General features: G+C 35.7%; 8 protein-coding genes and 2 long non-coding RNA genes across 18 annotated transcripts in view; 5 read left to right on the top strand and 5 right to left on the bottom strand.

The window, feature by feature from the left end:
• The first annotated feature begins 132 nt into the window (after nt 1-132).
• On the top strand, nt 133-1,199 carry LOC129565594 (TM2 domain-containing protein CG11103). The gene is made up of 2 exons (XM_055440612.1): nt 133-366; nt 677-1,199. Exons 1-2 carry the CDS (start codon nt 213-215, stop codon nt 1,084-1,086), a joined length of 564 nt encoding a protein of 187 aa, XP_055296587.1. The 5' UTR covers nt 133-212; the 3' UTR covers nt 1,087-1,199.
• A 723-nt stretch (nt 1,200-1,922) lies between these two features.
• On the bottom strand, nt 1,923-2,756 carry LOC129565596 (uncharacterized). The gene is made up of 3 exons (XR_008687649.1): nt 2,520-2,756; nt 2,181-2,290; nt 1,923-2,072 (listed from the first exon to the last, which is right to left on the bottom strand). It is a non-coding gene; the product is annotated as an uncharacterized LOC129565596 (long non-coding RNA).
• A 979-nt stretch (nt 2,757-3,735) lies between these two features.
• On the bottom strand, nt 3,736-4,482 carry LOC129565991 (uncharacterized). Its single transcript, XR_008687685.1, has 2 exons — nt 3,996-4,482; nt 3,736-3,894 (listed from the first exon to the last, which is right to left on the bottom strand). It is a non-coding gene; the product is annotated as an uncharacterized LOC129565991 (long non-coding RNA).
• A 211-nt stretch (nt 4,483-4,693) lies between these two features.
• On the bottom strand, nt 4,694-8,411 carry LOC129566365 (calpain-B-like). Its single transcript, XM_055442228.1, has 7 exons — nt 8,061-8,411; nt 7,565-7,974; nt 6,454-6,812; nt 6,191-6,393; nt 5,883-6,106; nt 5,222-5,794; nt 4,694-5,156 (listed from the first exon to the last, which is right to left on the bottom strand). The coding sequence occupies exons 1-7, from the start codon at nt 8,104-8,106 to the stop codon at nt 5,016-5,018; spliced, it is 1,956 nt and encodes a 651-aa protein (XP_055298203.1). The 5' UTR covers nt 8,107-8,411; the 3' UTR covers nt 4,694-5,015.
• A 3,185-nt stretch (nt 8,412-11,596) lies between these two features.
• Nucleotides 11,597-13,017, bottom strand: LOC129566363 (uncharacterized). Its single transcript, XM_055442225.1, has 4 exons — nt 12,878-13,017; nt 12,439-12,524; nt 12,127-12,349; nt 11,597-11,834 (listed from the first exon to the last, which is right to left on the bottom strand). The coding sequence occupies exons 1-4, from the start codon at nt 12,884-12,886 to the stop codon at nt 11,709-11,711; spliced, it is 444 nt and encodes a 147-aa protein (XP_055298200.1). The 5' UTR covers nt 12,887-13,017; the 3' UTR covers nt 11,597-11,708.
• Nucleotides 13,018-13,264: 247 nt separating this feature from the next.
• Nucleotides 13,265-13,718, top strand: LOC129566364 (general transcription factor IIH subunit 5). Its single transcript, XM_055442226.1, has 2 exons — nt 13,265-13,444; nt 13,532-13,718. Exons 1-2 carry the CDS (start codon nt 13,410-13,412, stop codon nt 13,716-13,718), a joined length of 222 nt encoding a protein of 73 aa, XP_055298201.1. The 5' UTR covers nt 13,265-13,409.
• A 108-nt stretch (nt 13,719-13,826) lies between these two features.
• LOC129566361 (uncharacterized) lies at nt 13,827-15,897 on the top strand. Of its 2 annotated transcripts, none has more exons than XR_008687724.1 (2): nt 13,827-14,681; nt 14,773-15,897. XR_008687724.1 is itself a non-coding variant. In XM_055442222.1 (2 exons), exons 1-2 carry the CDS (start codon nt 14,616-14,618, stop codon nt 15,625-15,627), a joined length of 921 nt encoding a protein of 306 aa, XP_055298197.1. In that variant the 5' UTR covers nt 14,447-14,615; the 3' UTR covers nt 15,628-15,897. The 2 variants fall into 2 exon arrangements, 1 of the variants encoding a protein (XP_055298197.1); XM_055442222.1 differs by having other exon boundaries at nt 14,447-14,681.
• Nucleotides 15,898-16,006: 109 nt separating this feature from the next.
• On the top strand, nt 16,007-18,088 carry LOC129566360 (uncharacterized). The gene is made up of 2 exons (XM_055442221.1): nt 16,007-16,140; nt 16,249-18,088. Exon 2 carries the CDS (start codon nt 16,330-16,332, stop codon nt 17,905-17,907), a length of 1,578 nt encoding a protein of 525 aa, XP_055298196.1. The 5' UTR covers nt 16,007-16,140; nt 16,249-16,329; the 3' UTR covers nt 17,908-18,088.
• Nucleotides 18,089-20,342: 2,254 nt separating this feature from the next.
• On the top strand, nt 20,343-21,674 carry LOC129566362 (39S ribosomal protein L15, mitochondrial). The gene is made up of 3 exons (XM_055442224.1): nt 20,343-20,685; nt 20,750-21,188; nt 21,388-21,674. Exons 1-3 carry the CDS (start codon nt 20,429-20,431, stop codon nt 21,595-21,597), a joined length of 906 nt encoding a protein of 301 aa, XP_055298199.1. The 5' UTR covers nt 20,343-20,428; the 3' UTR covers nt 21,598-21,674.
• Nucleotides 21,675-23,210: 1,536 nt separating this feature from the next.
• LOC129566358 (teneurin-a) overlaps nt 23,211-25,128 on the bottom strand; it is a 382,371-nt gene continuing 380,453 nt past the window's right edge. For all 8 annotated transcript variants that reach the window (XM_055442213.1, XM_055442214.1, XM_055442217.1 and 5 more), the window contains one exon: nt 23,211-25,089. In XM_055442213.1, coding sequence (XP_055298188.1) covers nt 23,971-25,089 — 1,119 coding nt within the window. In that variant the 3' untranslated portion in view covers nt 23,211-23,970. The remainder of the gene's footprint in view (nt 25,090-25,128) is intronic.

Here is a 25,128-nt window from a genome sequence, read left to right as displayed (position 1 = left end):
AAAGATATTGCCTTATTTCAGCCAGCCAGCCAGTCAGTCAGCGCCATCTATGGTATGAATTGGTCTGAGTGAATGGGTGAGTTGCTCAATTGGTTTTAGTTTCGATACGCACCACATCACCGTGAAATGTCAGTGTCATGGAGAAAATAAACAAAAGAATAGCAAGTTGATCTCTGGTTGCAATCAATGAATTGTTTTAGAGCCAAAAAGAAATGTATTATGAGTTAGTGTTTGTGTTAATTATATCAATCGTTGGCGATTCGTTCGCATCACAACAACAAAAAGACAGAGAATTAAACACACCGCCACGGGATTCGGATTGGAATCCACTTTCGCCACTTGTGAAATGTTCATTTGTTCCAATAGGTAAGACAATATACAGACTCGTGTTGTAAAAATCAAAGTTATCAGCAAATGTTCAAGGTTCAACTGCCCCCTCTGCGCTGTATTCCGGCAAATTCTTGAATATGAGATTTCGTTTTCGTAATGCTTGCATATGACCTTATTCGAAGAAATAAATCTGTTGAACATTGATATCGAATAATGTTTGTGTTGTTGATCGAACAGCAGAACAGTAGAGTACCAGAACAATGGCGATTTTTGCTACGCACTCTGGTGTTCTAACAGAATTATTTTCAAAATCATTACAATTTCCAACCATTACTTCATATTTCAGAGTTTCTGGAGTGCAAAGAACCAGTCGATCACAAGGGCAACAAAACGGCACGCGATGAATTAGGTCATGGTTGCTTGAAATTTGGCGGCGCTAATTATCATGATGTTGAGAAAACCAAAGTCCCATGCACTGTACTGCCCGACATCGAATGCTATGGCCCAAAAACGTTCTTCCGTGACGGTGTACCTTGTATTAAGTACACCGAACACTACTTTGTAACCACACTGCTGTACAGCATTCTACTGGGATTTCTGGGCATGGATCGATTTTGTCTGGGACAAACGGGCACAGCCGTCGGAAAACTACTCACACTCGGCGGTTTGGGCATCTGGTGGATCATCGACGTTATTTTACTTGTGACAAACAACCTGTTACCTGAAGACGGCAGCAATTGGAACACACACGTTTAGCTAATGATTTATTGAATATTTAACAACTTGCCGCTTTTAAATGATATTGTATAAACTTAAGATTAGGGCATCGTTTAATAAAGACTGAAGTGAAATCAATTTATCAAGAGGAATCAAATGAGGTTTGTTTTTCGTATTAACTTTTCTTTTTGAAAAAATTCCATTGAGCTTGTTTGAGTTTTTTTTCAGACAAATTAAGCATTGTTCAAGAACAACGTGACATTGCTTTCTAATTGAATTTACAAAAATAATAAGAATCAGAAAAGGAAGGATAAAAATTACTGCTAAAGAAAAAACAATTCACAAGTTGATTGCACAATTTTTTGCAGTATCGATTTCCTGAAACTTCTTTTTTTGTCTCTTCTACGGTATTAAATCATCAAAAAGTATATACTATCATTTGATGTTAAAACAATTAAATGCAATTGATTCCAATGAAATGAACTTGTTACGATTCTATTATTATCTAATTGCTACTTCGATTCAATTAATTCCTAAACGAGATCATCACAAAGCAATTGAATAATTTGTATTAAATATTATTTCATTATTTGAATTATTGATACAAGAATCCATATTTGGTTACACTGTGAGCATATTGAAGCTGATGACAAATTCAGATAGTCGCAATTATTATGATTGACATTTACGCTGTGTACGTTTACACATGTAATTAAAATGGAGCTCATTAATTAACATTGGCCATAGAATAATAATGATGGTAAGTGGGTCTGCGTCGACAAGTTATTCAAATGCATATTCCAAAACCGAATACAGGAAATGCACATTGCACCTAAAATAACGAAATAATTATGCAACACAAATAAAGCACTCAGTTTTAATTCGTGAATATTATTTATTAGAAATTAACGAATCAATTTTGAACATATTTAATCCTATGCGTTGAGACATGATTTTAGTAAATTGTGTGTTGAAAACATTTTTATGATCAGCGGCAAACTACTTGGCATGACAAGTCTGTGCAACTGGGAGAGAGAGAAAATATAGAAAAATTAGAATTTCAATGTACAAAGAAAAATTCGATTCCACACCGAACTTTTTTTTGAATTGGCAAAAAAAAAAGTTCTATTTACCTACAAATGTAGCGCCCATTTCAATAAGTCACTTTCCATTTTTCCTCGGTCAATACTTCGGTTCGAACTCCTGCTTTGACTGTTTGGGTACGGGTGTAGGAATACGATGGCTAATGACAAAAAATTGGGAGTAAAATTGGAAATCAACAAAAATGACAAAGATTCGTATAAATTGTATTAAAAATGTGCATCAGTATATTTCATACATTTTTAATGGAATTTTGGTGGATTTTTGCTTATTGTTGAATAAAAAAAAAACGATTTTTTGAATGATCAAAGTCTGATTTTCTTTTTGCAACATGCTAAAATTCAATGCTTGAAGACAAAATGTTTACTTACATCACCCTTGATATAATACGGTACGCGAACTCCAGCTCTCAACAAACGGCTTCTGGCCAGGCTGTTCAGCACACGGCCAGATTCGGTGACCGTTGTTGTCAATTCACCTTTTTTCGAAACTATAACCATTTTTACACCGAGCGTTCAATTACTGCAGGAGAAAACAACACGAGTATATGAATCGAGGAACAAGTCTTTGTCGCTGCTCGTTGTCTCAACAATTATCCAAAACGTGCGATTCAAGCAGCTTATATAGCTCAGAGCAAAGACTTTGATCCACAGCAACTAGAGCAAAATTGCTATTTAATCGCGTCGGCGGAGGAATACTGACAACCAGCAATTGAATTGATATATTTCAATATATTGCGTCATTCACATTTGTAATAACGTAGTTCAACATTAATACACGGAAAGAATTCTCGTTGCATAAAGATATTCTATTGACAACTCTATTTATTTGGTAATACTCTCGAATTTTTCGAAATAAATTTTCTTTTGAATTTAAATACACATTTCTTGGTGCATTCAATCAAATGCAAGACTCAACCAGCTTCGAAAATTTCATTATTGTATTTAATTTGATGTTTAAATTGTTTTTGTTCTTGATTTTAATTAAATTCCATAAAAGATTTCAAATATACATATCAACTTGATATGGGTAGTTTGGAGCGAAAATGTAATACGGAAAAGTTGCGCGGAAAAATGTAGTTGATGAATGAGCGGAAAAGGGATAGCTATATAGTAAACTATAGTTAGCAATCTCTTTTCATTTAACATTTTTCCGCGTAACTTTTCTGTATTACATTTTCGATCTAAACTACTCATATGTCATAAAAACCGATATAATAAGATTGAAATAAAGAAAAACAAGTGAAAGTTTTTGACTAAGACAACAAATATAACATCAAAATGTAAATATATCACTGGTGCCGGGGAAAGCGGACAGAACAGAAGAATGCATGCTTTAATTTATTTTCAACACCACTTTTTCAAATAAATGTTCTGTGTAGAAATTCGCTTATCGCGATTATTGACACCGATTAATTATCATGATCCGTATTGTAAGTGGCTTATATACTTTAATCTGCTTAAAAAAAACTCAAGAAAAGTATCCGAATTGAAGTTTATTGAGACAAATAAACCATGAATACTTGAAAGTAAAAAAATCTATTTTTGAAGACTGTTAAGAGATTATAATGAGTAAAAACACATTATGTTTATCTGGTATTTTTCCAAAAGATCCGTTGTCTTATTTATTCAATGTTATTTTGTGATAAAACAATGTTGATTATGATATTGAATGTTCGATTTATGATAAAGGAAGTGTGACATTATTGATTAGATTTAGAACTGGTCCATCTTTATGGAAACATAGCTGAAAAAATGTAAATAAAAGTTATAGAACAATTCAATTACCTAATTACGCATTTTATCCATTTTAGCTTAAAAATATGTTCATTAGTTCTATTTATTCACCTGATTCTCTGGAAAATTTACTGTTTTACATTTTGGACAATTCTTCGGTGTATTTGGAGCTTGGTTGACGTATTGATATTTGCAACAAAATAGTTCTTTAAATTGGGTCCTGCAAATGTAATATGCGTGCCAACGCAAATTTTCCGGATCTGTTCGATTCATTGAAATATCGTCGATGTTTCGAAAATTGTGACAAAACTAAATTGCGTTTTTGAAAATATCACCAATGATTGATTTGGTTCTGGATTTCTCCGATGGACAATAAATGTGCAATTGAATGATTTCGCTTGCATACACTTTTCTCCGTTTGACGTCTTCTATCTGGCACATGCATTTTTGACATTTCTCTCCAATCAATTTATTAAGTATGTGACGCAGCCGTAAACTGAAAATGACCCACCTTAATCAATGCATATGTCCGTTGATGTTAATTTGTCATAAAAACAGATATGATGAGATTGATCTCGTATTAAACTTGGATTGAATAAAATTTATTTTCTCCTTATTATTTTTAAAAAACACACACATTTCGTCTCAGTGAATGTCGCTTTTGAAGCTAATACTGTGACATTTAGATTTAAAAGTTGACACACCTACAAATACCTGTACGGTCTCAGCAATCTCTTGTACGGTCAAATAGTTAGGAAGAACTTGATAATGAAATCGCTAAAAAAATGTCAATCAAAAAATTCGTTACATTTTTGTGTCGATAAATTTGTTTTATTTAAAAAAGAATATTGAAAATAGATTTGTTTTTATATTGCAATTAATTTATCTGGTGTCTTCAAAAAACTCGAAAAAATAAAGATTTCAAGACGAAAAAAAGTATGGAGTATTGAATCAGATTCATATACAAAATAGAAGCCAATATGTCATGGAATAGTAGGTTAACAAAATAGTAGCGTGTAAATAATGTACGAAGCCATGGCAAGATAGTGCAAAATTTGTGCGGGAGATTTTATCATAGAAAAATGTAGAAAATAATCACACATATATTCGTGGTGATATCGATTTCTTTTCTTAATAAGGATAATTGGCACACTCCATCGTATTTTTCTGTTCCGAAAACACGCGAATCAAGAACTCTCCATCTTCGTTCGGTTCATAGGTGGATGGAACAATAAGATAATGGCCTGGAGGTAGCTTAAACCGGCAACTCACCTACAAACGAAATCAAAACATTAGAAAAAAAAATATGATAATTTGAAAATATTTTCTTCACATACTTCACGTAAGTTGATAAATGCTGCTGATCGAGCGACGGATGCATTGTATTTGAAGAAGTTCATTCTAAGTGGTTTATTCATCATGTCACGTTCGGTAATTTTATAAATGGCAAATCCGATAGTCAAACAATCCATGCCCATGTTTCGTCTCGAGCGTCGATTCTTTTGCATCAAAGCAACAAGAAGTGTGCATAGGCCGTCATCATCGTTTTCGTCCGGTTGTTCCAATGTGACAATATACTGTGGATTCTGCCAGAATGTTTCCAAATAATTACGACAACCACCAGCTGATGCACCCTGAACCCATTCACCCTCAAACACAGACATCTCCCATCGTTTTTTCCGTCCACTGATTTGATCTTCGGTCAATGCTGTTGGACACAAGTTACAAATTTCAACGCGATCGAAATATTTCATCCAATCTTGGAAGCTCATCCAAAATTCACCATCATGATCAAAATTCAAGCCAATTCTTTCCTTTTCATCATCCGGTATGAAACGCCATTCTGACGACTTATCACTCCATGGACCATTCCATTCGGCTTCGTTGCCCCATGGATTTCGGATGCGTAACTAATTTAGATGAAAATTCGGTGGTTTTAGACAGAAAAATATTATAAAATTCATTTAATTCAAGTAAGATTCAGTAAGTCTAGCTTACCATTGGTATCTTTCCCCGTTTGTTCGGTGTTGAAATATCCATAAGATCGATTTTTGTAATTGTATACGCATGTCCCTTGATCAAACCCTCACGAGTTTCCGCCTCAAACACGTTTGGATCTGGTTCAATGCTACAAGCCATCATCGAGTTACGTTCATAGCCCTTAAGTAACAGATTGAATAGATTCGGTGGTGCTTCAGCCAAGTCGTACATCTCGGTTACACCTGTAATTTAATTCCAACATAAGAATTGTATCGTTCGTATGTTTTGAAATATTTCAACATAAATATTTTATTCAAAAATTTTACCGCCGGTGAAATCCTCCATAGCCTCGCATGTAGTACCACCTTTCAATGCTTCGTATGACCCATGTAATTTCGCATAGGCTTTCTCAAGCAAAGCGCTCCAAAACTCATTCTCTTCGGTTGAATGCATGTAGAGGAGTTTTCCGCGATAAGTAGGAAGTCGATCATCAATAACAACATCAATCCAACGACCATACTGCCAAAATCTGAAATTAAACTTTTACATCAGTCTTGTGCCAATAAAAGTGTGTATTCAAAATATTTACTTGAAGTGAAAAATCCCAACGTAATTTTCCTCAAAACTTTGATCATCGGGAACGACACGGAAGAACATTCTTGAGTCCTGTGTTAATGAAGCGGTAGCCGCTAATAGCCAACAATCACCCAATTCTCCTTGTTGCACATCAAATCGTGAGAAACCTTCGACGAAAAACTTCGGGTCATCGGCAATCTCGTGTGGCCGCAACCATTCAACACGACGATCCATTCGTCGCGAAAACTGCAGCGATGATTCGGCTGCTGGAAATTCCGGATCTTCGAAAAATAACCCATTCTCCAAGCAATAGTTACGCAAAGTAATAAAATCCTGTGTGCTCCGAGGACCGTCACTTCCTTTTTCTCCCAACTATAATAAATTATGAGTAAAATATGTGTTTTATTCGTTGCCTCATTCAAAAACATGTTTCGAGTCATAAAATTCTAATTAGGAATTAATTGACCAAATTTATTGGTTGGGTTTTTGCTCAATTCGGTTTTTTCACTCACTAAATATGGAGCTCAATGCTAAAAACAAGATTCTTTATCTGTTTTGACTTTATATTCAATCTTGAGTTTAGCTCGCTATATATTTCGGTTGTAATAGCACAACCGCAATACAAGAATGTTGTGTTTCGACTGCGATTGACGTTAATTTGATCTCCAAAAATGTGTTCGGTGCTACAGAAATAGCAACAACAATAACAATTGTCTGGCATTAATCGAAACTTTTGAAATTCTTCGTTTGGTTGATGCGTCAAATAGGATTGCAAATTGGTGCATTGCCACCAATGACCAAAATCAAATGAATGGACATATGAAAACAACAAACTATTGACTCATAGTGAATTTTTCTCTAAATGAGTTTAATAACGCTGGAAATACCGGCTGATAATGCCTATTGTCAGATCATACACTTGCATTTATATACACAATACGCAGGTATATACTATACACATGATTGTATATATATATATTTGATCGTATGAAAGCGCCCACACATATATTTACATATACACTTGTCACGAAGTTTATGATTATTATGTTTTAGCACGAAATTCGGTTATTCATTCGCTTAGAATGTGAACAATTCCACACAAACGCATTTCACAAGTATCTTACCGATGAATATCCAAACGAATATATTGGCATATCTTCATCTGGAACATGGATGGCACGACAAAGAACTTCGATTTGTTTGTTTTCAACTGGACTGTCCTCAGCGGGTTGCGATGAAATGCATGCACCATCTGGTTTGTCTCCGATGGCCCATCCAATGGTTGGTCCTTTTGTAGGGCTGTCTTGCCGCTGTGCATTTGGTATATGGCATGGAATTACGTTTGGAGCGAATCCATACGACAAACTCACTCCATCAACCCGACTATTGTCACGAGCAACATTTGGTAGCGGTGGCATTCCAAATGGACTTGGCACTGATGGAAATCCTGGTGTCACCGTTTTCTGATAGGTATGGGCTTGAGGCTGTGGACGCGGTTGAGTTGGATAGCTAAATGCTGCTGGATTCTGCCAACCTAAAATTAGAATGTGATAATGAGTCATCGTAATTTAATTGAAGTCAATATGTTTTCCTTTCTAATATCGAAATGGAATTTCGTACCTAATCCATTTTGATGATAATTTTTGGGGTATTTTGTAAACGACATTTTTGCTGGAAAGAATATTAGATATTGCCTTCAAATTCAACTATTTAAATTGACAACAATTCTGCGACTCAACAATTTATTTTCGTAGCTGCCTTATGACAACAAACGACTAGACTGAATTTCAAGACTACACTGACAGCTCGATGACATTTCGCTATTTTTATACTCAAACACATACACTCAAATTTCAAGTTGAGTTGAAATGCAAACATTAAATACCAAATAGCGCCAATTTCGACAGGAATCATGAGCAATTTTGTTTTTTTGTTTTTTCTTAACAAATTTGGAAGAAAAAATCTGTTTTTTTCTTCTTAAAATTGTAATCGTAATTTCATAATTTAGGAAATGATCGCCGTTGAATCTTAGGTTGAAATTTTTGACTGGAGCTACAAATGTGAAAAAGAGAAAACATTTTAAAGCGTTCAATTCCTAAAACTAAAAAAATGAACCGTTTTTAACACATTTTTAAGAAGTTCATCTTATCGTCTGTAAAGTGTACCGTGTATACTTCGTGGAGCGCCCTATGTTTATTGTGAGTGTCGAAAAATTGACAGGTTATCAAAGAGAAGCACTGAAACAAAACAGTCACGATCGAATTGGTTTTAGTTTCTGGGTATTGGAAAACATGAATGTTAAGGCAGTGCGCGGAGTTTTAGTTACATGGTAAAAAGACACACGATAAAAATATGCTATTCAAATAGCCTAAATGATGTTTTTGTTTTTCTTCTTCTCACACTTGTAGCGATCCGGCGATGAAACAATTTTTGCTGCATTTGGATGAGAAGCAAGCATTTGGGAAAAAATTCATTCTGCTCAATTTGGACGATACTCACCTGTTTATAGAGACGGACATCGTAGAAACGCTGCAGAACAAGTTTGACGATTTGATGGATCGCATCAGTTTTCCATTGCACGAAAGAGGCGATTAACTCTGCCCATTCACGCATTCATTATCATCAATCGTTCTATTTTTGTAGTATAAAGATAAGCATTGTAAGATAAGCATACATATTGCATTGAAATCGCATCCAGAGAATCGAATCGAGTACTCGTAAAGCAATCAATGCATTAAAACGAGACAATTTTATCCACATTCCAGACACTGATTCTTACAATTATTTTGAAATAGTTCTAGACGGATCAAACATGGGATTGTTTTCATAAGTACAAAATTTGAAAATAACTTGTTGCGAAGACTTTAATAAATAAAAACACACTATATTCTACTGACGTCTTGCCATAAATTTTATAATATCAACAATTTTGTTTATTATATCGATTTGCTACGCTGGATTGCATCATTAGGCATTTACGATTTGATTTGAAAGATTTGGAAATGGTCCTTCATAACGAAAACACAGCTGAAAATAGTATAGAAGTGGGAGAACATTGAGTAGAGAATTGGTCACACATTTTATCCATGCTAAGCCAGGAGAGAAATTATTTTATTCATTCACCTGATCATTTGGAAAATTAGCTCGTCCACACCGTGGACATAGCTTCTCTTCATTTGGACGAACGGTGATGAATTGATATTTGCAACAAATGATGTTGTTTGACGAAATTTTGCAGGTGTAATACGCATGCCAACGTAAATTGGGCGGTTGTATTTGCATTGAAACGTTCAATGAAAAATCTTCGATATTTCGTGGTTTGTTCATTTCGATAAGCTACTCAAAACTTCACCGGTAAATGGATGATTTGATTTTGAATTTTTTTTCTATGGGAAATAAATTCTCTGTTAAATAGTTTTGGCGTTTATACACTTTTATCCTCGTGGCTTATCTTGCAAATTATGATTCATGCTTTCTTTACGTTTCATTTCTGTCCTATCCACTTGATAGGCGCAGCGGCAAATTAAACTTTATCCATCTTAGTCAATAAATACGTTCGATGCATTCACCCACCGAATATGTCAGTTTGAATTAAATTGATTTGAACTTTCAAAATATCAACGATAGAAAAAAAACAGCTTAGCTGACTATTTGGAAAATTCTCTTCGAGACGATTTTGTTAATTCTGGTACGACACACATTTAATTTGGATGAAATGCGTGTCTTTTTCGGTGCTCGTTGTTCGAACAGTTATCCAGAATGCACAATTCAATCAGTTTATATAGTAGAATTCAAAGACTTTGATCAACCGCAACAAGAGACTAGAGAAAAACTGCTAAAATATGGCATCCACGGAGGAATACTGCCAATTATAATTGAATTAGTACATTTCAATACATTGCATCGTTCACATTTCTAACTTATTTCAAAATTGATACATGAAAGATTGTGGTTGCATATAGCTATTCAATTTATCTACTCTTTTCGTTGGATTTTCTTTCTACTTTTCCGAAAAGTAAAAGTTTATTACAAAAATGCCTTGGTGAATTCCATAAAAACTAGTCTCTTTCCTATCAGCTACGCTAAAGTCAAATAGACCGTTTGGTTTCCTTAAAAACAAGCCATTTTTTCCAGTTGCCTGATAATAAAATCTCTTTTTTTCATTTATTTGTGTTTGTTTGCTTTTTTATTTTCAAAAACTCAATTTTCCGATGTTGGTACAAATATGGACATTTCAATAGCACCGTTACCGAGTCTATCGTGGTTAATTGGTTTGTATAACAATGAGAATTCACCGAGGTAATCACCGGCCAATCATTTCTGGTTTGAACCTATTGAAAGAAGAAAGGAGAAAAATCAAAGTGTATATTAGTATCATTTATCAACATGATGATGTATTTCGTCAAATAAAAGACGTGGGAATAAAAGTCAGTCTGCCAAATCATCGAGTTAGGTGTCAATGGGAAAATCAGAAACATAAATCGTTGAAAAATACAACAAGAAATGGTTCCGAAACCCATACAAGACACCCAATCAGTCTCGTCATCTAGTATCATCATTTAATCAATTCCACTGTCAACACACCTTCGATTCAACAACATTGTTAACCGAATACTAACCTGATTGAAAGTCTTTCCGTCTTAGACAGTGATGATTGAGCGGCTCAAATTGATCCAACCATTTTTGGGACATGGAAGATGTGTCTTGACAACGGCTGGTGAGAAACGACTGCGAGCACAGCTATGCATCAGTTCGACAAATCGGTCACTGTAAATCAAAATCCAACGAAAAAATGTTAATAAAATATTTAGCCAAAAATATTTCAAACGAAATTCGTATCGAAACACACATACTTTTGCATATCAAGCAATTGATCCAAGTCAACACCACGGAAGGTGAACTTTTGGAAAGCACACATCTTCATCTGATTCTGCTGTGCATCAAATCGAGAGTAACAATTCCGAATTTGCTGAAATGACACAAAAAATTCCTTTCCAAGTTTTCGATGCATCGTTAACCTATAAAAATCCCTTTGAATCATGATTTCAATTTGATTTTCAGTGAAGGAATTAAAGTGTGACAACCGGCTATGCCAAAGTCAAATAAACTGTTGTTTTCCATGAAACACAAGTCGATTGTTAAATAATAATATCTCGTTTTTTTTATTTTTCGTTTTTGTTTGCTTTTTTATTCAAAAAAAATCCATTTTTTTGATGTTGGTACAATAAAACGTACAAATACGGATAGGTACACGAGTGGTTTGTGAGCCTATTTCAATGGAATAAAACGTGAACTGTGAGTAGCACCAATACCGGGTCTACCGTGTTTGACTGGTTTGTACGTCAATGAGAATTCACCGAGGTAGTGGCCAATCATTTCTGGTTTGATTTCAACCTGTTGAAAGAAGAAACGAACAAAGTGTTTTAGTATCGTTTATCAACACACACGCACACGGTGACATGTTTCATCGAATAAAAGAAGTAAGAATAAAAGTCAGACTGCCAAATCATCGAGTTAGGTGTCAATGGGAAAATCAGAAACAAAAATCGTTGAAAGATACAACAAGAAATGGTTCCGAAACCCATACAAGACGCCCAATCAGTCTCGTCATCTAGTATCATCATTTAATCGATTCTCACTGTCAAAATACCACCCGATACAAAAACACCGTTCACCAAATACTAACCTGGTTGAAAGTCTTTCCGTTGTAGATACCGATGATTGATCCAACCATTTCTGGAACAACGATCATGTTACGAAGGTGAGTCTTGACAACAGCTGGTTTTTCCAATGGTGGAGCTTCCTTCTTGGCTTTACGCAATTTCTTGATCAAAGCCAATGGTTTGCGTTTCAATCCACGTGAGAAACGTCTGCGAGCACGGCTGTGCATCAATTCGACCAATTGATCACTGGAAACCAAAATCCAACGGAAAAAAAGGTTAATAAAACATTCATGCCAAAGAATTTTCAAATGAAATTCGTATCGAAACACACATACTTTGGCATATCAAGCAATTGATCCAAGTCAACACCACGGAAGGTGAACTTACGGAAAGCACGCTTCTTCTTTTGAATGTCTTCTACCTAAACAGCGACAAAAATCAATCCATGAAATGCGTTTCTTTACGTTTTACTTAGAAAATCGATGAGAAATATTGATTTCAATCGCAAATTATCACCAAATTCTTTGATCACATTTTCCACAAAATCATAACCTATAAATGTATTTGGCAGTCACGTAAATAACACCAAACCACTACTGAAACACTATAACTTTCGGCAACGAATTTTCCATTTTTCAATAAAATGTTCATCGTTCAGATATTTATCGGAAATTTCAATAGAATCCAAAGAATTTGAATCAATTGGAATTTTTTCAATCGGTCGATGGATGATGATGATAATTTGCGATTAAAATTATTGAATTTTTTCAGTACCTCAGCCATGTTTACGATGTGCACTTTGCAACAATCATATACAGAAAGAATGACACAACGTCGTGCGATTTTCTATGTGAAGCGCTGTATTCGGTCCGGTTAACCGGTTTAGCACGATGACAGTCATGGTGCGTTCACATGTTCGGTCGAAACGGTTCATGTTTTTTTGGATAAAACTTTGATTTAGGTGGGATATATGTATTGAAAATCAATTTTTTAAGAAATATTCTGAAAAATCCTTTCGTTTAAAAATTATTTTTTGTGATTTAAAATTAAAATTTTACATCGAAAATAAAATGTAAACATTTATCTTTACCATAACCGTTGTATGGCCTTAACGACATTAGTTCATCGTCTGTACACCACATGCAGCGCACGATGTTCAATATAAGCGGCGAAAAATTGACAGGTTATCAAAGAGAAGCACTGGAACAAACAAAAGGTCTTGTTTCTGTACGAAATAAAAAAGAAAAATCAAATTTTTCGTTAAAAAACACAATCGAAGTGGTGTTAGTTTCTGGTTTTGGAAAGCATGGTTAACTTAGTCAAGGGAGTTTTAGTTACATGGTGAGAAAAATACACGAAAAAAGTGTGCTGTTTAAATTCTCATAAATGACGTTGTTGCTACATTTTTTCTTCTCCCCACATTCGTAGCGATCCGGCGATGAAACAATTTTTGCTGCATTTGGATGAGAAGCAAGCATTTGGAAAAAAGTTCATTCTGCTCAATTTGGACGATACTCACCTGTTCATATCGGTGGACATCGTAGAAACGCTGCAAAACAAGTTTGACGATTTGATGGATCGCATCAGTTTTCCATTGCACGAAAGAGGCGATTAGTTCTGTTCATTCACACATTCATCATCATCATCATTATCATCAATTGTTCTTATTTTTTTTGTCTAGAAATTAACTTAGTATAAGATAAGCATAAAAAACTGCATTGAAATGGCGTCCAGAGAATCGAATCGTGTAAAAGAAGCGGATAAGAAGCGTGTATTGGATGAGGTATCACGAATTCGTCGTGCTCGCAAAGCGCTCAATGCATTGGAGCAAGACAATTTCCATGAAGATCCGCACGCTGATTTGGTGATGTCAAAGAAAGTGCCGAAATTCGATGAAAACCTCACCGAACAAACAAATGGACGAGCTCGAAAGATGAAACGTAAAAATGGTGACTTCATCAAAGCTAAATACCGCAAAAATTTCCTCCAATTGCTGGAAGACGATCGATGTGCCTCGGATGAGACCAACGAACCATGTTACAGTAGCGCACAAGCACCCGAATCGAAAATGCCTGAACGTCATTTTTGCGCCGTTTGTGGCTTTCCATCGAATTACACATGCACAGTTTGCGGCACACGTTATTGTTGTATTCGATGTTTGGGCATTCATCAAGACACGCGATGCTTGAAATGGACAGCATAAATCAAAATTTCCCTTTTCATACATTGGATTAAAAAATTATTTGACACAATAAAAAAAGAAGAGAAAAACACACACACAAAACAAAACCAAATCTCTGTGTTTATATTCAATCGCATCGATTTGATAATTCTGTTGACAACTTCAGCTTGTTCACTGTGCTGCTGTCTTCTCTTTTTTTTGAATCGGTATTGATATGAGCTATGACGTCATAGGTTAACAGTTAAATGTGTTTCGCATTGCAAAGACAGCACTTCGTCCGAGAAAAGTCATTTTCAAGTTGAACATTTTAGCACAGCAATCTCTACAACAATGGACACCGAACAACTATTTCTGATATCGTTTGCGGTGATGTTTCTAATGGTTCTGTTCAAAATGGTTTGTTGATCAATTATTTTTTCGTGGATTTTTTTTTGTCGTGTGTATTTTCCAATTCTGTTGTTTTTCTTTGGTTCATCATTACACACAGATATTGCATACGATTGAACCAATGCCGGCAAAAGGTCAAACATCATGCAAAATGTCACCTGTTCAGCAACGAAAATCCATTAGTGCAGCCGGTGCGATTGACTCGGCAAAAATTTCAACGTTTTCAGCTGGTTTAACAGAAAGTTCAACGTTTTCGGAACAGCCCGGGGAACGGAATTTCACAAAATTATCAGTTGACCGTTCACCCAATCCGATGGCTAACACCGATCTCAAATCGAATCAACGAACACCGCTCAAACAACGAAAAGTTGATTCAACCAAACGGAAAGTTGATTCAACCAAACGGAAAGTTGATTCAACCAAACGGAAAGTAGCTCTCCATCGGCCCACTATTCTGATCAGTCGAAGCAACGATGTGGCTCAGGTAGATACGCATCTGTTTGATGGAAATCCAAATCATGTCATGTTCGCCAGTGCAAAACCATCCGTCACAACACCAAAGAAGCTAATACCGTCTGAACCATCATTCCTCGGCCAAAAATCACCTCAATTGTCGCCGTTCAAGGGCAAAGCATTTTCACCGTCAAACGTCAACAAGTCGAAAAGATTGTCGGTTTCGGAAATGATTGAAGGTTGGCCATTCAAACGCCCACAGCAAAGTGTAATCAAGGATAAGAAGCTCAATTGCCACCAAACCATCGAAAAAGTGGAAAATATCGTTCATTCAGCCAAATTTCTAGAGACAAGCGAACCGATCCAACACAACAATGCCGATGTGAATAAGGAGAATGTGCCGGCCACAGCCATTTCCAACGAAAGATACCCGAAAAGTATGTACGTTAGCCCGTTCACCATCGTTGGTCGCCGGCCAATACGTTCAAAGCAACAGAAATAATGCTCATTTATTGTGAAAAAAAAATTGTCTTTAAGAGAGAGAAAAATACCAATGAATGTCATGTGATTTGTAATTTTAAATATTTTATTCATTCAATTTATCGTTATTTCATTCGAAAAGTTAACTTATTTTGTTGAAACGCGCCAAGAGGTGCCATGAAAAAGTTCCTATTTTTTTTTTAATTGTTGCAGTTAAGTTTTTCTTCAAATTTAATCCGATATAAATATTATCGATAAATAAAAATCAAACGGAATAAATTTATGGAAAAAATATGGTTATTTGCATTGAAACCGCCTCATTCCAATCGAAGCGCAACCTGTTGCATTTTTGGCGATCTAATTCGAATTTGAACAATGACAGCACCGACAATCGACATACACAACTCAAGCACCAGCAAGCAACAGTCACCGCACACAATGATTAAACGGTGCATTTGACTCGCGCAAGAAATTGTGAAAAAAAAGTTAATATTTTGTGCTGTCCCCAACAAATGAAACGAATTTTATGATCCAGGTGAGTTCAAATCAAATCAAATCATTCTTCACGTTGTCATAATCATTGAATAAAAAAAAATCCGATTGAATTTTGCATAAGAAAATCATATGTAACAAGTGTACTCAGTACGGTGTTTTTGTTTCTTTTCATCCACTCATAGTGACTGTACACATTTGCCGAACATTCTGTTAGCCCATAACCTTCAAAATGAATCGCGATGAATTGCTTCAGAAATATCGGAAAAATAACATTGAAATGGCGGTTGCACTCAATGAGAGAAAAATAACGATAAACGAATTAACCGGAGATGTGCTACGATTGGAAGACAATCTACAACATGCGCACAAAATACGAGCAAAGTTGGAATTCGAATCGGAAGCACGGCGACGTGAAAATGAGCTACTGAAAATGCAATTGATTGATCAGAATCACAAAATGGTAACGTGGCGTGCAATGATTATGGACCTATTCAAGAGCACCACAGGTAAATACATGGAGATATTGCAAGCCATTGGTGTACCACTCACTCCAAAAGCGCCGCCACCGGCATCATCGGTTCAGGAACCAAAGAGCATAGATAAGTGCAATGCAAATGCTAAATTGGTCAAGATTTCGCCGTCTTCAGACCGACCAGCAGCTGATGATTTAGCCGATTTTGTTGGTCATCGACCCGATCATCAGTCATCCGACGCAAACGGTCGACCGTTAGCACCAGACCAAGGCGGAGAAGGAAAAGATTTAATTCGATTTTCCAAATCACCCCAAATTCGAATGGTCAAAATCGAAAGCTCATCGGATGCTTTGGCAAATGTGACTGTAAGACGACCAACCAAATCGCTGCCGATCGATAAGAGTCGACATGAAAATGAAAGTCAGCTGGAAACTGAAAAACCTGAAAATCAAGTGCAAACTGAAGATCCAGATCTAATCAGCCAGATCAACGAATCATTGCAGCTGTTGGACGAATTATCTCATCCGAACCACTTGTATCCAGACACGGAAATCATCAGAAGCGATACAGATACGACTTTTTCGGACGATTCCATCACGGAATCATTTTCCTCGATGAAAATATCGAAAATTTCAGGCAGACAAGAGCAACAATCAAGTGATGAATCGAAAAAGGGAACAATCAAACCGGGAGTGATTGTCGAAAATGTTGAGAAAGAAAAGGCATCGTCATCATCATCGATTGGTCCAGTAACACCGAGTATTCTAATCAGTGCAAGTCCAAATGTTGCCCAGCCAATCAAACGAAAATCCGATGAGAATTTCTTGAGAGTTCCGAAGAAATCGTCGTCAATGAGCAAGAATTCGCAGCCAAGTTCACCAAAGAAATCGAAGCCATCACAGGTGAATGCATTTAATGAGAAATCACCGCATCTGTCATTGAGCTTTCGGAGTGCGGTTTCACCATCAGCCGATAAGAGCTTGTCGACGACTTTGACGCAAATTATCGAAAAATCACCAGCGAAAACCCCGATGAAAAGTACATTCAATAGCAAGAATATGGTGTCCAGCGGCACTCAAATGGTCAAGAGTCCGAACAATCTGTTCAAACCAAAGAGTCAAGAGACTCCTATCAAACCCAGATCCAAGGAAAAGAAACCGAAAGATATTGCTGCTGTTTCCGGTAAGCATCCATTGCATAACAAATTCGCTGATTTTGAACACGATACCGACGAAAATGACTTGATTGGCCCAAACGGACGTCGGGTACGTCGTGCTGCACCTACAGATCTCAGAGAGCCATCGCTTATTCTGAAAATGCGGCGTGCACGCTAAATTCCAAACGATTAAACTGATAACATTAAATTGATCAATTCAATAACAGCAAGAACTTTAGAAACAAAAGATAATTTGATGCCGGAAATTCGAGTAAATTAGTCATTTAGCAATAGATACATTCCATTTCACCCTACCATTACCATTAAATCATAAATAAATACGTTGTTTGTTAATAGAACACTGACTATTTTTGTTCAACTCATTGAAACATACAAGAATAATCAAGTTTTTTTATTTTAAGGAGAAAATTCACGATGAATTAATCGATACGGATTGCTATGGGTAGGTCTGTTCAAAGGAAATAGCATTGTTGCAATCGATCCATTGTAAGTTGTTGTAAATAGTAGTCTTGAACTAATATTAATCAAAGGTTTCAGTTTCAAATAGTCACAAGGCTATCCAGAATGTTGCGATTCCAGCGCATCATGTGTTACGTGAGCCGAATTTAATGAAATTTTTGCAATAATAGCTGAAAAAACTTCTGATATCATAGTAAATCAGAAATGGAGCTGGGCATTGGTTGAGATGGAATGATAGTACTAGCATAGCCGGATAAAAAGTCTAGCTGGATTCTGCAAGTTTAGTTGCGAATCGCATTTTATCGACACATACAGTTTGTTTGATTTTTGTTTCAGTGAATTTTTCTAAATTGGCCTCCTCAGTTTTTGATTCAATAGTTCGTCCAGTACTGGTGATTTCATGCTATTGCCTTTATCGAAATATCGGCTGTGAATCTAACAACGAACTTCATTGCATATTTTACCAAAAAATCCTTTCCGGTAAGTGATTTAGGGCAACACGTCAAGAAAAAGACATTTCTTCAGCTTTTTGACTATAACACGTAAGCCATACATTTCCATTGCATATTGTCTTAGTTGAACACATTAGACATGGTCTTGGTATCCCATTCAATTGACTGTAATAACGCACCTAACCACTTTTGCACCGTATTTTTTTTTTCGTTTAATTCGAAAAACTGAATAAAAATTCTTATTCGAAACCGTAAATTGAACTAATTGCATTTTGTTCGTTTTCTTTTTTCATATTATTTAAATTTCATTCGAAAATAAACACTTTCTGTCGGAAGCGCCACCATACGTTAACTTTGTCAAGCGATTGGAATTTAAAAAATGACAGCTTCACAGTGTGTGTTCTATGGCAAACAGTCAAACGTAATCGTCAACAACACATTGTTTTCCTCGTTTCCTCATCATTTTGACAACAACTAAAGAATATCGAATAATTTTCCAATTTATTTCATAAATTTCTTCGTTTAAAATGGATGACAACAGTTTGATTGAGGATTTGGAACGATATCGCCGGAATAATGTCGAATTAGCAGTGGCATTGAACGATATGAAGACTGAATTGAATATAACGCAAATGCAGCTGTTGGAACAGGATCGTAAGCTGCAACAGGTATACGACCAAAATGCAGCGCTAAAGCAGAACATTGCGCAAAAAGACAGTCAATTGAGTACATGGCGTGCATTGATTATGGATTTGGTGACGACAAATACTAGAAAGTATACGGAATTGATGCAAAAAGTTGGTTTGGTACCGGCTGCAAACGGAACGTCAAACACCAGCATCAAAACGGACACAAGCACAACAACAAAGGTACTATCCACAGAACAGCCAAATGCTCGTGTAAATTTGCACCGAAAACAACGACAAAACTATGATTATTCACCAACACGACTACCCGATCTAACAGAGGAAAGCATACATTCTCAGCTCAACGGTTCGCGAAGTTTGACAACAAGCCCCGAAATAAATCCAAACCATCACGTAACATCACGTCGACGTGTATCAGTGCCACCAATGACGCCGGCTTCACCGCTTCGAGAGATCCAAGAACGATTGGTTGGAAGCGGTCAGTCGAAAGCAAAGAAATCCAGTTCAAAAGTGCAAAAAATGGAGAAAATCGACGACGAAAACACACATACCAACGAAATCCATGGAAATGGACGGAAATCACAACGAAAAGCCGCCCCAAAAAGTTTGGCTGAACCAAAACTAGGCACAAAAATGAGACGTAATTAGATTTAATGGAAATTAGAATCGATCACATCTAAGCAATCGTTGGTATCGAACGATTTTATTTTATTTTTTTCCTTTTTTTATTTGACAACAGTTCTGTGGACTGATTAGAGCACTATGAAACTAATATTGCATTTATTGGTATAAATGTAGATTTTAAGCGTATTTTAGTGTTTAAAAATTAAGTTAAAGCTTGAAGAAAGCATCCATTTTCCTAAATTGATCGAATTGATTCGCATTATAAATAAAAAAAATCCATTGTATCGTGTTTGCTTTCGATTTTCATTGAATGAAGAATCCGTTGACATAAAACAAATGTGTTGTTTCACTTGTTTCCCATCAGACTGCGTAAGCATCGCTTACATTGACACTTTAGCTCATCACAATCAATTTTCAGGTTATGTTTCATTTGAATCAAAGTCAAAAAGAAAACATCGTAGATTTTAGTGTAAAGTTGATGTAAAATTGTGCGAGAATGTCGTATATAAAACATACTGAAAAAGCGTTGAATATTCTACGTGGTTTGCCACGAGTATCGTTGGGAAATCTGCGCGATAATCCAGGAGCGCATAAAGACAACAGGAGAGGACGAGGTCAACACGGCGGAGACAAGCACGGTGCTGGTAACAAAGGTTCTGGTCAACGACAAAATTACATGCGTCTTGGATATGAAACCGGGAACTTCCCATTCTATCGACGATTTCCATTGGAACCATACTACAAGGGCCACCAGTACGTTTGAAGCGTGTACATTTTTTTCATTCGTCCAAAAGCTAATGTTTGTATTTATTCACAGCTTACGACGTGAATACATCCCGATTACAATGGATCAATTGCAAATGATGATCGACACGAATCGTTTAGACGCATCGAAACCAATTGACCTGGTCCAAATGTGTAACACCGGCTTGTTTAAACTACAACCGGACAGTCGACAGTATGGATTTGCATTGAAGGACGATGGTATTGAGAAATTCACAGCAAAAGTGCATCTCGAGGTGCAGCATGCAAGTGAACTGGTTATTTCACACATTGAAAAATTGGGTGGCGTCATTCGAACCGCTTACTTCGATATGTACGCACTCATGGCAATGAAAAATCCAAAGTTATTCTTCGAAAAGGGCGTACCAATTCCAGAACGAATGATTCCACCACAAGATGCCATTGAATACTATACCGATCCACAGACACGCGGCTACTTGGCCGATCCAGAAGCCATCAGTCGCGAACGTTTGGTAAGTTTTGATCAATTTTGCGTCGTCTACAATTAGATTTTACATTAGTTGGGTTGAAAATTGTTGATTTTGAGGTTGGAATTTCCAATTTGGAAATTGTTAGCCTATCAATTCAACTTTTTTCAATTTTGACATTTAAAATTTAATCCTAACTATAATGTAACGCTAAACCGTTTGTGTATTTTAACAAATATTTCAGGTGTTGGCCCAAAAGTACGGCTATGAACTGCCGAAAATCGAAGATGACCCACAGTACGAAATGTTCTGCGAAGCGAAAGATCCACGACAAATTTTTTTCGGATTAGAACCAGGATGGGTGGTCAACTTACCCGATCAAACAATCATCAAACCAATTTCAGAGAGTCAAAGTCAACAGCAAAAAGAAATAAAAGCCGAAGCCAACGCTTAAATATGTGTTTACTTTAAGCATTTTTGACTTGTTTATAGCCTTTTTGTGTAATAAAATATATTGTTAATTTTAGCAAACCGATTTATTCTCATTAGAAATGATTAAAAAAGGCTCTAAGCTGCTGATTGAAGGTGAAGCTCTAAGCTGCTGTCATTGGTCAATTGTAAAGTACTTACTGCAACGGTCACACAACTGTGGTCAAATTAAATGACGAAACTTCTGTAAATGTAAGAACAAACTTATTTTTTCAATCCAATATCGAATGATGATGAATGGTGCCGAAACTGTGGAATCGTTGCTTTTGATCACCAGAGGAAGTACTCAACTAATGAATATCAAGCTTTAAATTCCTTTGAAAATCCCTCAATAAAACGACTTGTGTTTATTATTTTCGTAATATTTTTCCATATGTTTATTAATATATTTCCATTTTTGTTTCTATCAATTTTAATAATTTATTTTTTTTTTTGATACATATAAAAACGAGGACAAATGATGACAATTCTTTGTTAGATGCTTCATTATTCTGATTTTCAGTTGTCATTTGAGTAGCTTAATTAAAAAAAAAACACACAAAATATTTTGCGTGTGGCTAATGCGCAGAATTATTAAATGTAAAGTTGAAGAAGCACTTTATACTTCGTCGTTTCAAAAAGCCGAGAGGAAAAAAAACAAAGACGAAAAAACAAAAAAAATTAAATTTGATTAGGAATTGAACTGAAAAAATTGGATTTGATTTGTAGTTCTTAACGATTAACATTTAAAAGTTGTTATTTTCTATTTACAAATGGCATGATTATTATTGTATTGGATGCCCTTTAGTTTATGGTACAATAAATCGATTATTTTATTTATTTTTTTTCTTTTTAATTCATAGTTTGTATGATGGTTGGGTGTTTGTGTGTGTGTGTGTTTTTATTTGTTATCGATTACTACGCGTTCCGTTATATTCATACGTGAAACATTTTTTTCATTTTTTTTCTTCATATCTCCCCCGAAAAGGGTTAAACGAGTTGCGTGCTTCAATTTTTTTTTGCCACCACATTTACATCTAAATTCATAGTGTTGATTATTTTTTTAATCGTTTTTTTCTTTTATAATTCTAATTTTTTTTTATAAATATTTGAATTTTATTTTAAAATTAAAATAGTAAATATGTACAACGATTTTTGTTTCAATGATTTTCAAATTCATTAGTTGAAATTGATCAATAAAGAGACTGTGTGTGTGTTTTTTTTTCTCAATAATTTTGATAAAATAATTTTGTCATGCGTTTAGCTGTGAAAATTGGATTTTTAAAATGCTACATTCCATCGCATTGTTATGCCAGTAAATCATATTGAAATTGTTTCCCATTTCCATGAATAAAATTCTTGCGTTTTCCTTTGTTCGTAATAATCTATACAATAGAATAAATTTATTATTTTTTTGTTTTTGTTTTTGTTTTTTTTTGTATTCATATTCATATTCATTTGGCAACATTTAATACACAGATTTTATTTTCATGTCTGTTAGTTTTTCTTCTTTCTTGTGTGTGTATGTGTATGCATTGTGTTTCTCTCATATGGGGGACATAAAACGACAATCAATATTTTTTAACATCATCTTGAATATTTTCTTCGGTTACTGTCATAGTATTTTTATTTTCTTCCGTCGATTTCTTCGTTTTTCCATTGTTAATGCTCGCCAATTGGCAGTTGACTTATGAATATAACGAGTAATTCCATTCACAATTGTTTCACCCTATCTGTGTAGATTTCTTCTTTTCCATTTTGTTTTGTTTTTACATCCATATGACTTATAAATTAGATGAAATTGGTTCCGAGTTTGTTGCGTATTTTATTGATTCAGTTTTTCTTCATTCATTCGTTGGCGTGGCAATCGCCGTCACATACTATAATTTGTTTTCTTCTTCTGTTTTTCCTTCTTCAATTTCAAATAAACGGAGAGTATGTTTTCTTTCAATAACATCTAGTATATCGCCAGTCTCAAAAAGCTCGAATCACTTAAGTAATTATGTGTGTTTATTTCTTCCATTAAAAATATGTTCTTCTTCTTTGTGTCGTGTCACTTGATTAATATCTCATTTTTCCTAGTGGAAAAGTTTCCCTTGTTAATTTCCCTCTTCTTTTATTATTATCAATTATGTGATTAATTTTTCTTTTAAAATAAATTTCATTTATTTGTTGTTTTTTTTCCTATGTGATTTTTCTTCTTTTCTCTTGGTGAGGTTCAAAAAAAATCTCTTTTACTGATCACCACATTGTTTCAAAATTACACTAAAAATTGTTTACGTTTTGCAATGATAATGCAATTAGACGGTTTTAATTCTTCAATGTGTGCAATTGTCGTCGTTTTCATCTAATACGAATTCTACGCACTGCCGACATTTACTGAACGCCTTCGTCGTCGTCGGATTTGATTTGCCTTTTTCTTTGAAAAACGAATGTTGTATGGATCTTCGGCCAATTCTGGATAAATGTTAACATCATGAATGTATTCGCCTTCATATTGATTGACATATCCTTGTTTGAGAATCTCATCAATTTCGGCTTGAGTCCAGTCCATGGTTGTGGTGAGACCGGCTCGAAGTGTCTCCTTTTCACGATGCCAAGCCTTGCGTACCGCTTGCAATTTTGCATGATGCATTAGTCTTTGTTTCTCTTTTTCCACCGTTGTGCCATAACGCAAATTGATCACGGCGTGTGATCCATGGATTTTCACATCCAAATAATTATTGCCGCTGCCATTCTCACGGGCAATCTCATGGAATGTTGTATTCACCTGTCCCTGTAATCGTTTCAACTGTTGACGATCCTCACTTGCACGCCATGACTCTTCTTTCACGAAATAGAACGAATCTTGCTGTGAATTGTGCACAATAAATGTAAATGGCAATAGACTAGAGCGATTGAATACGGATGTGTATACATCACGATAGATTGCATTTGCGGCTGGTACACTTGAAACAATGGCTTGACCAGATTTGGTGCGTGACACCACGATTCCTTTACCGAATGGTGGATCAGAGGCGGCACCAATTTTCTGCATTCCAATATTCAACAAATCAGTTTTCAATGACGACTTTGGTGGTGCTGACAATTTTTCAAAGTCCGTTAGACGACGATGGGCCAAATGTGTTAAGAAACCAGACTCAATAGACGTTCTATCCTTGGCAAAGAAGTGCGTTTCCGGCTTTAAAATCGATGGCTGCACTGAACCCCACAGATTTTGTGGCTGCCACATTGGCTTCACTAATTGTGGCATTAAATTCTTAATGTGATAACCCATTAGCTTCAACCAGGTTTGATAGTTTTGCGGATAGTTACGGTCATGTTCAACATTTATTGGATCATTTCCATTGAATCGATACAAATGCAGCTTGGTTGGTGTTGCAATGCGTTCTGCAACATTTTCCCAGTTTGGTGACATCCATTGGCCGATTAGCGGATCGTAAACCTTTCCATTTGGCATGTGCACAAGTGTTGTTACCTATGGCATGAGAACAAAATGCGTTGGAGATTAAAAAAA

Source organism: Sitodiplosis mosellana, unplaced genomic scaffold (assembly GCF_009176505.1).
Source record: "Sitodiplosis mosellana isolate CC-2019 unplaced genomic scaffold, AAFC_SMos_1.0 Smas_scaffold_3, whole genome shotgun sequence".
In the NCBI taxonomy this organism is placed as follows: Eukaryota; Metazoa; Arthropoda; class Insecta; order Diptera; family Cecidomyiidae; genus Sitodiplosis; species Sitodiplosis mosellana.
Note: the sequence above shows the minus strand (reverse complement) of the source record. Positions and strands in the feature narration are given on the sequence as shown.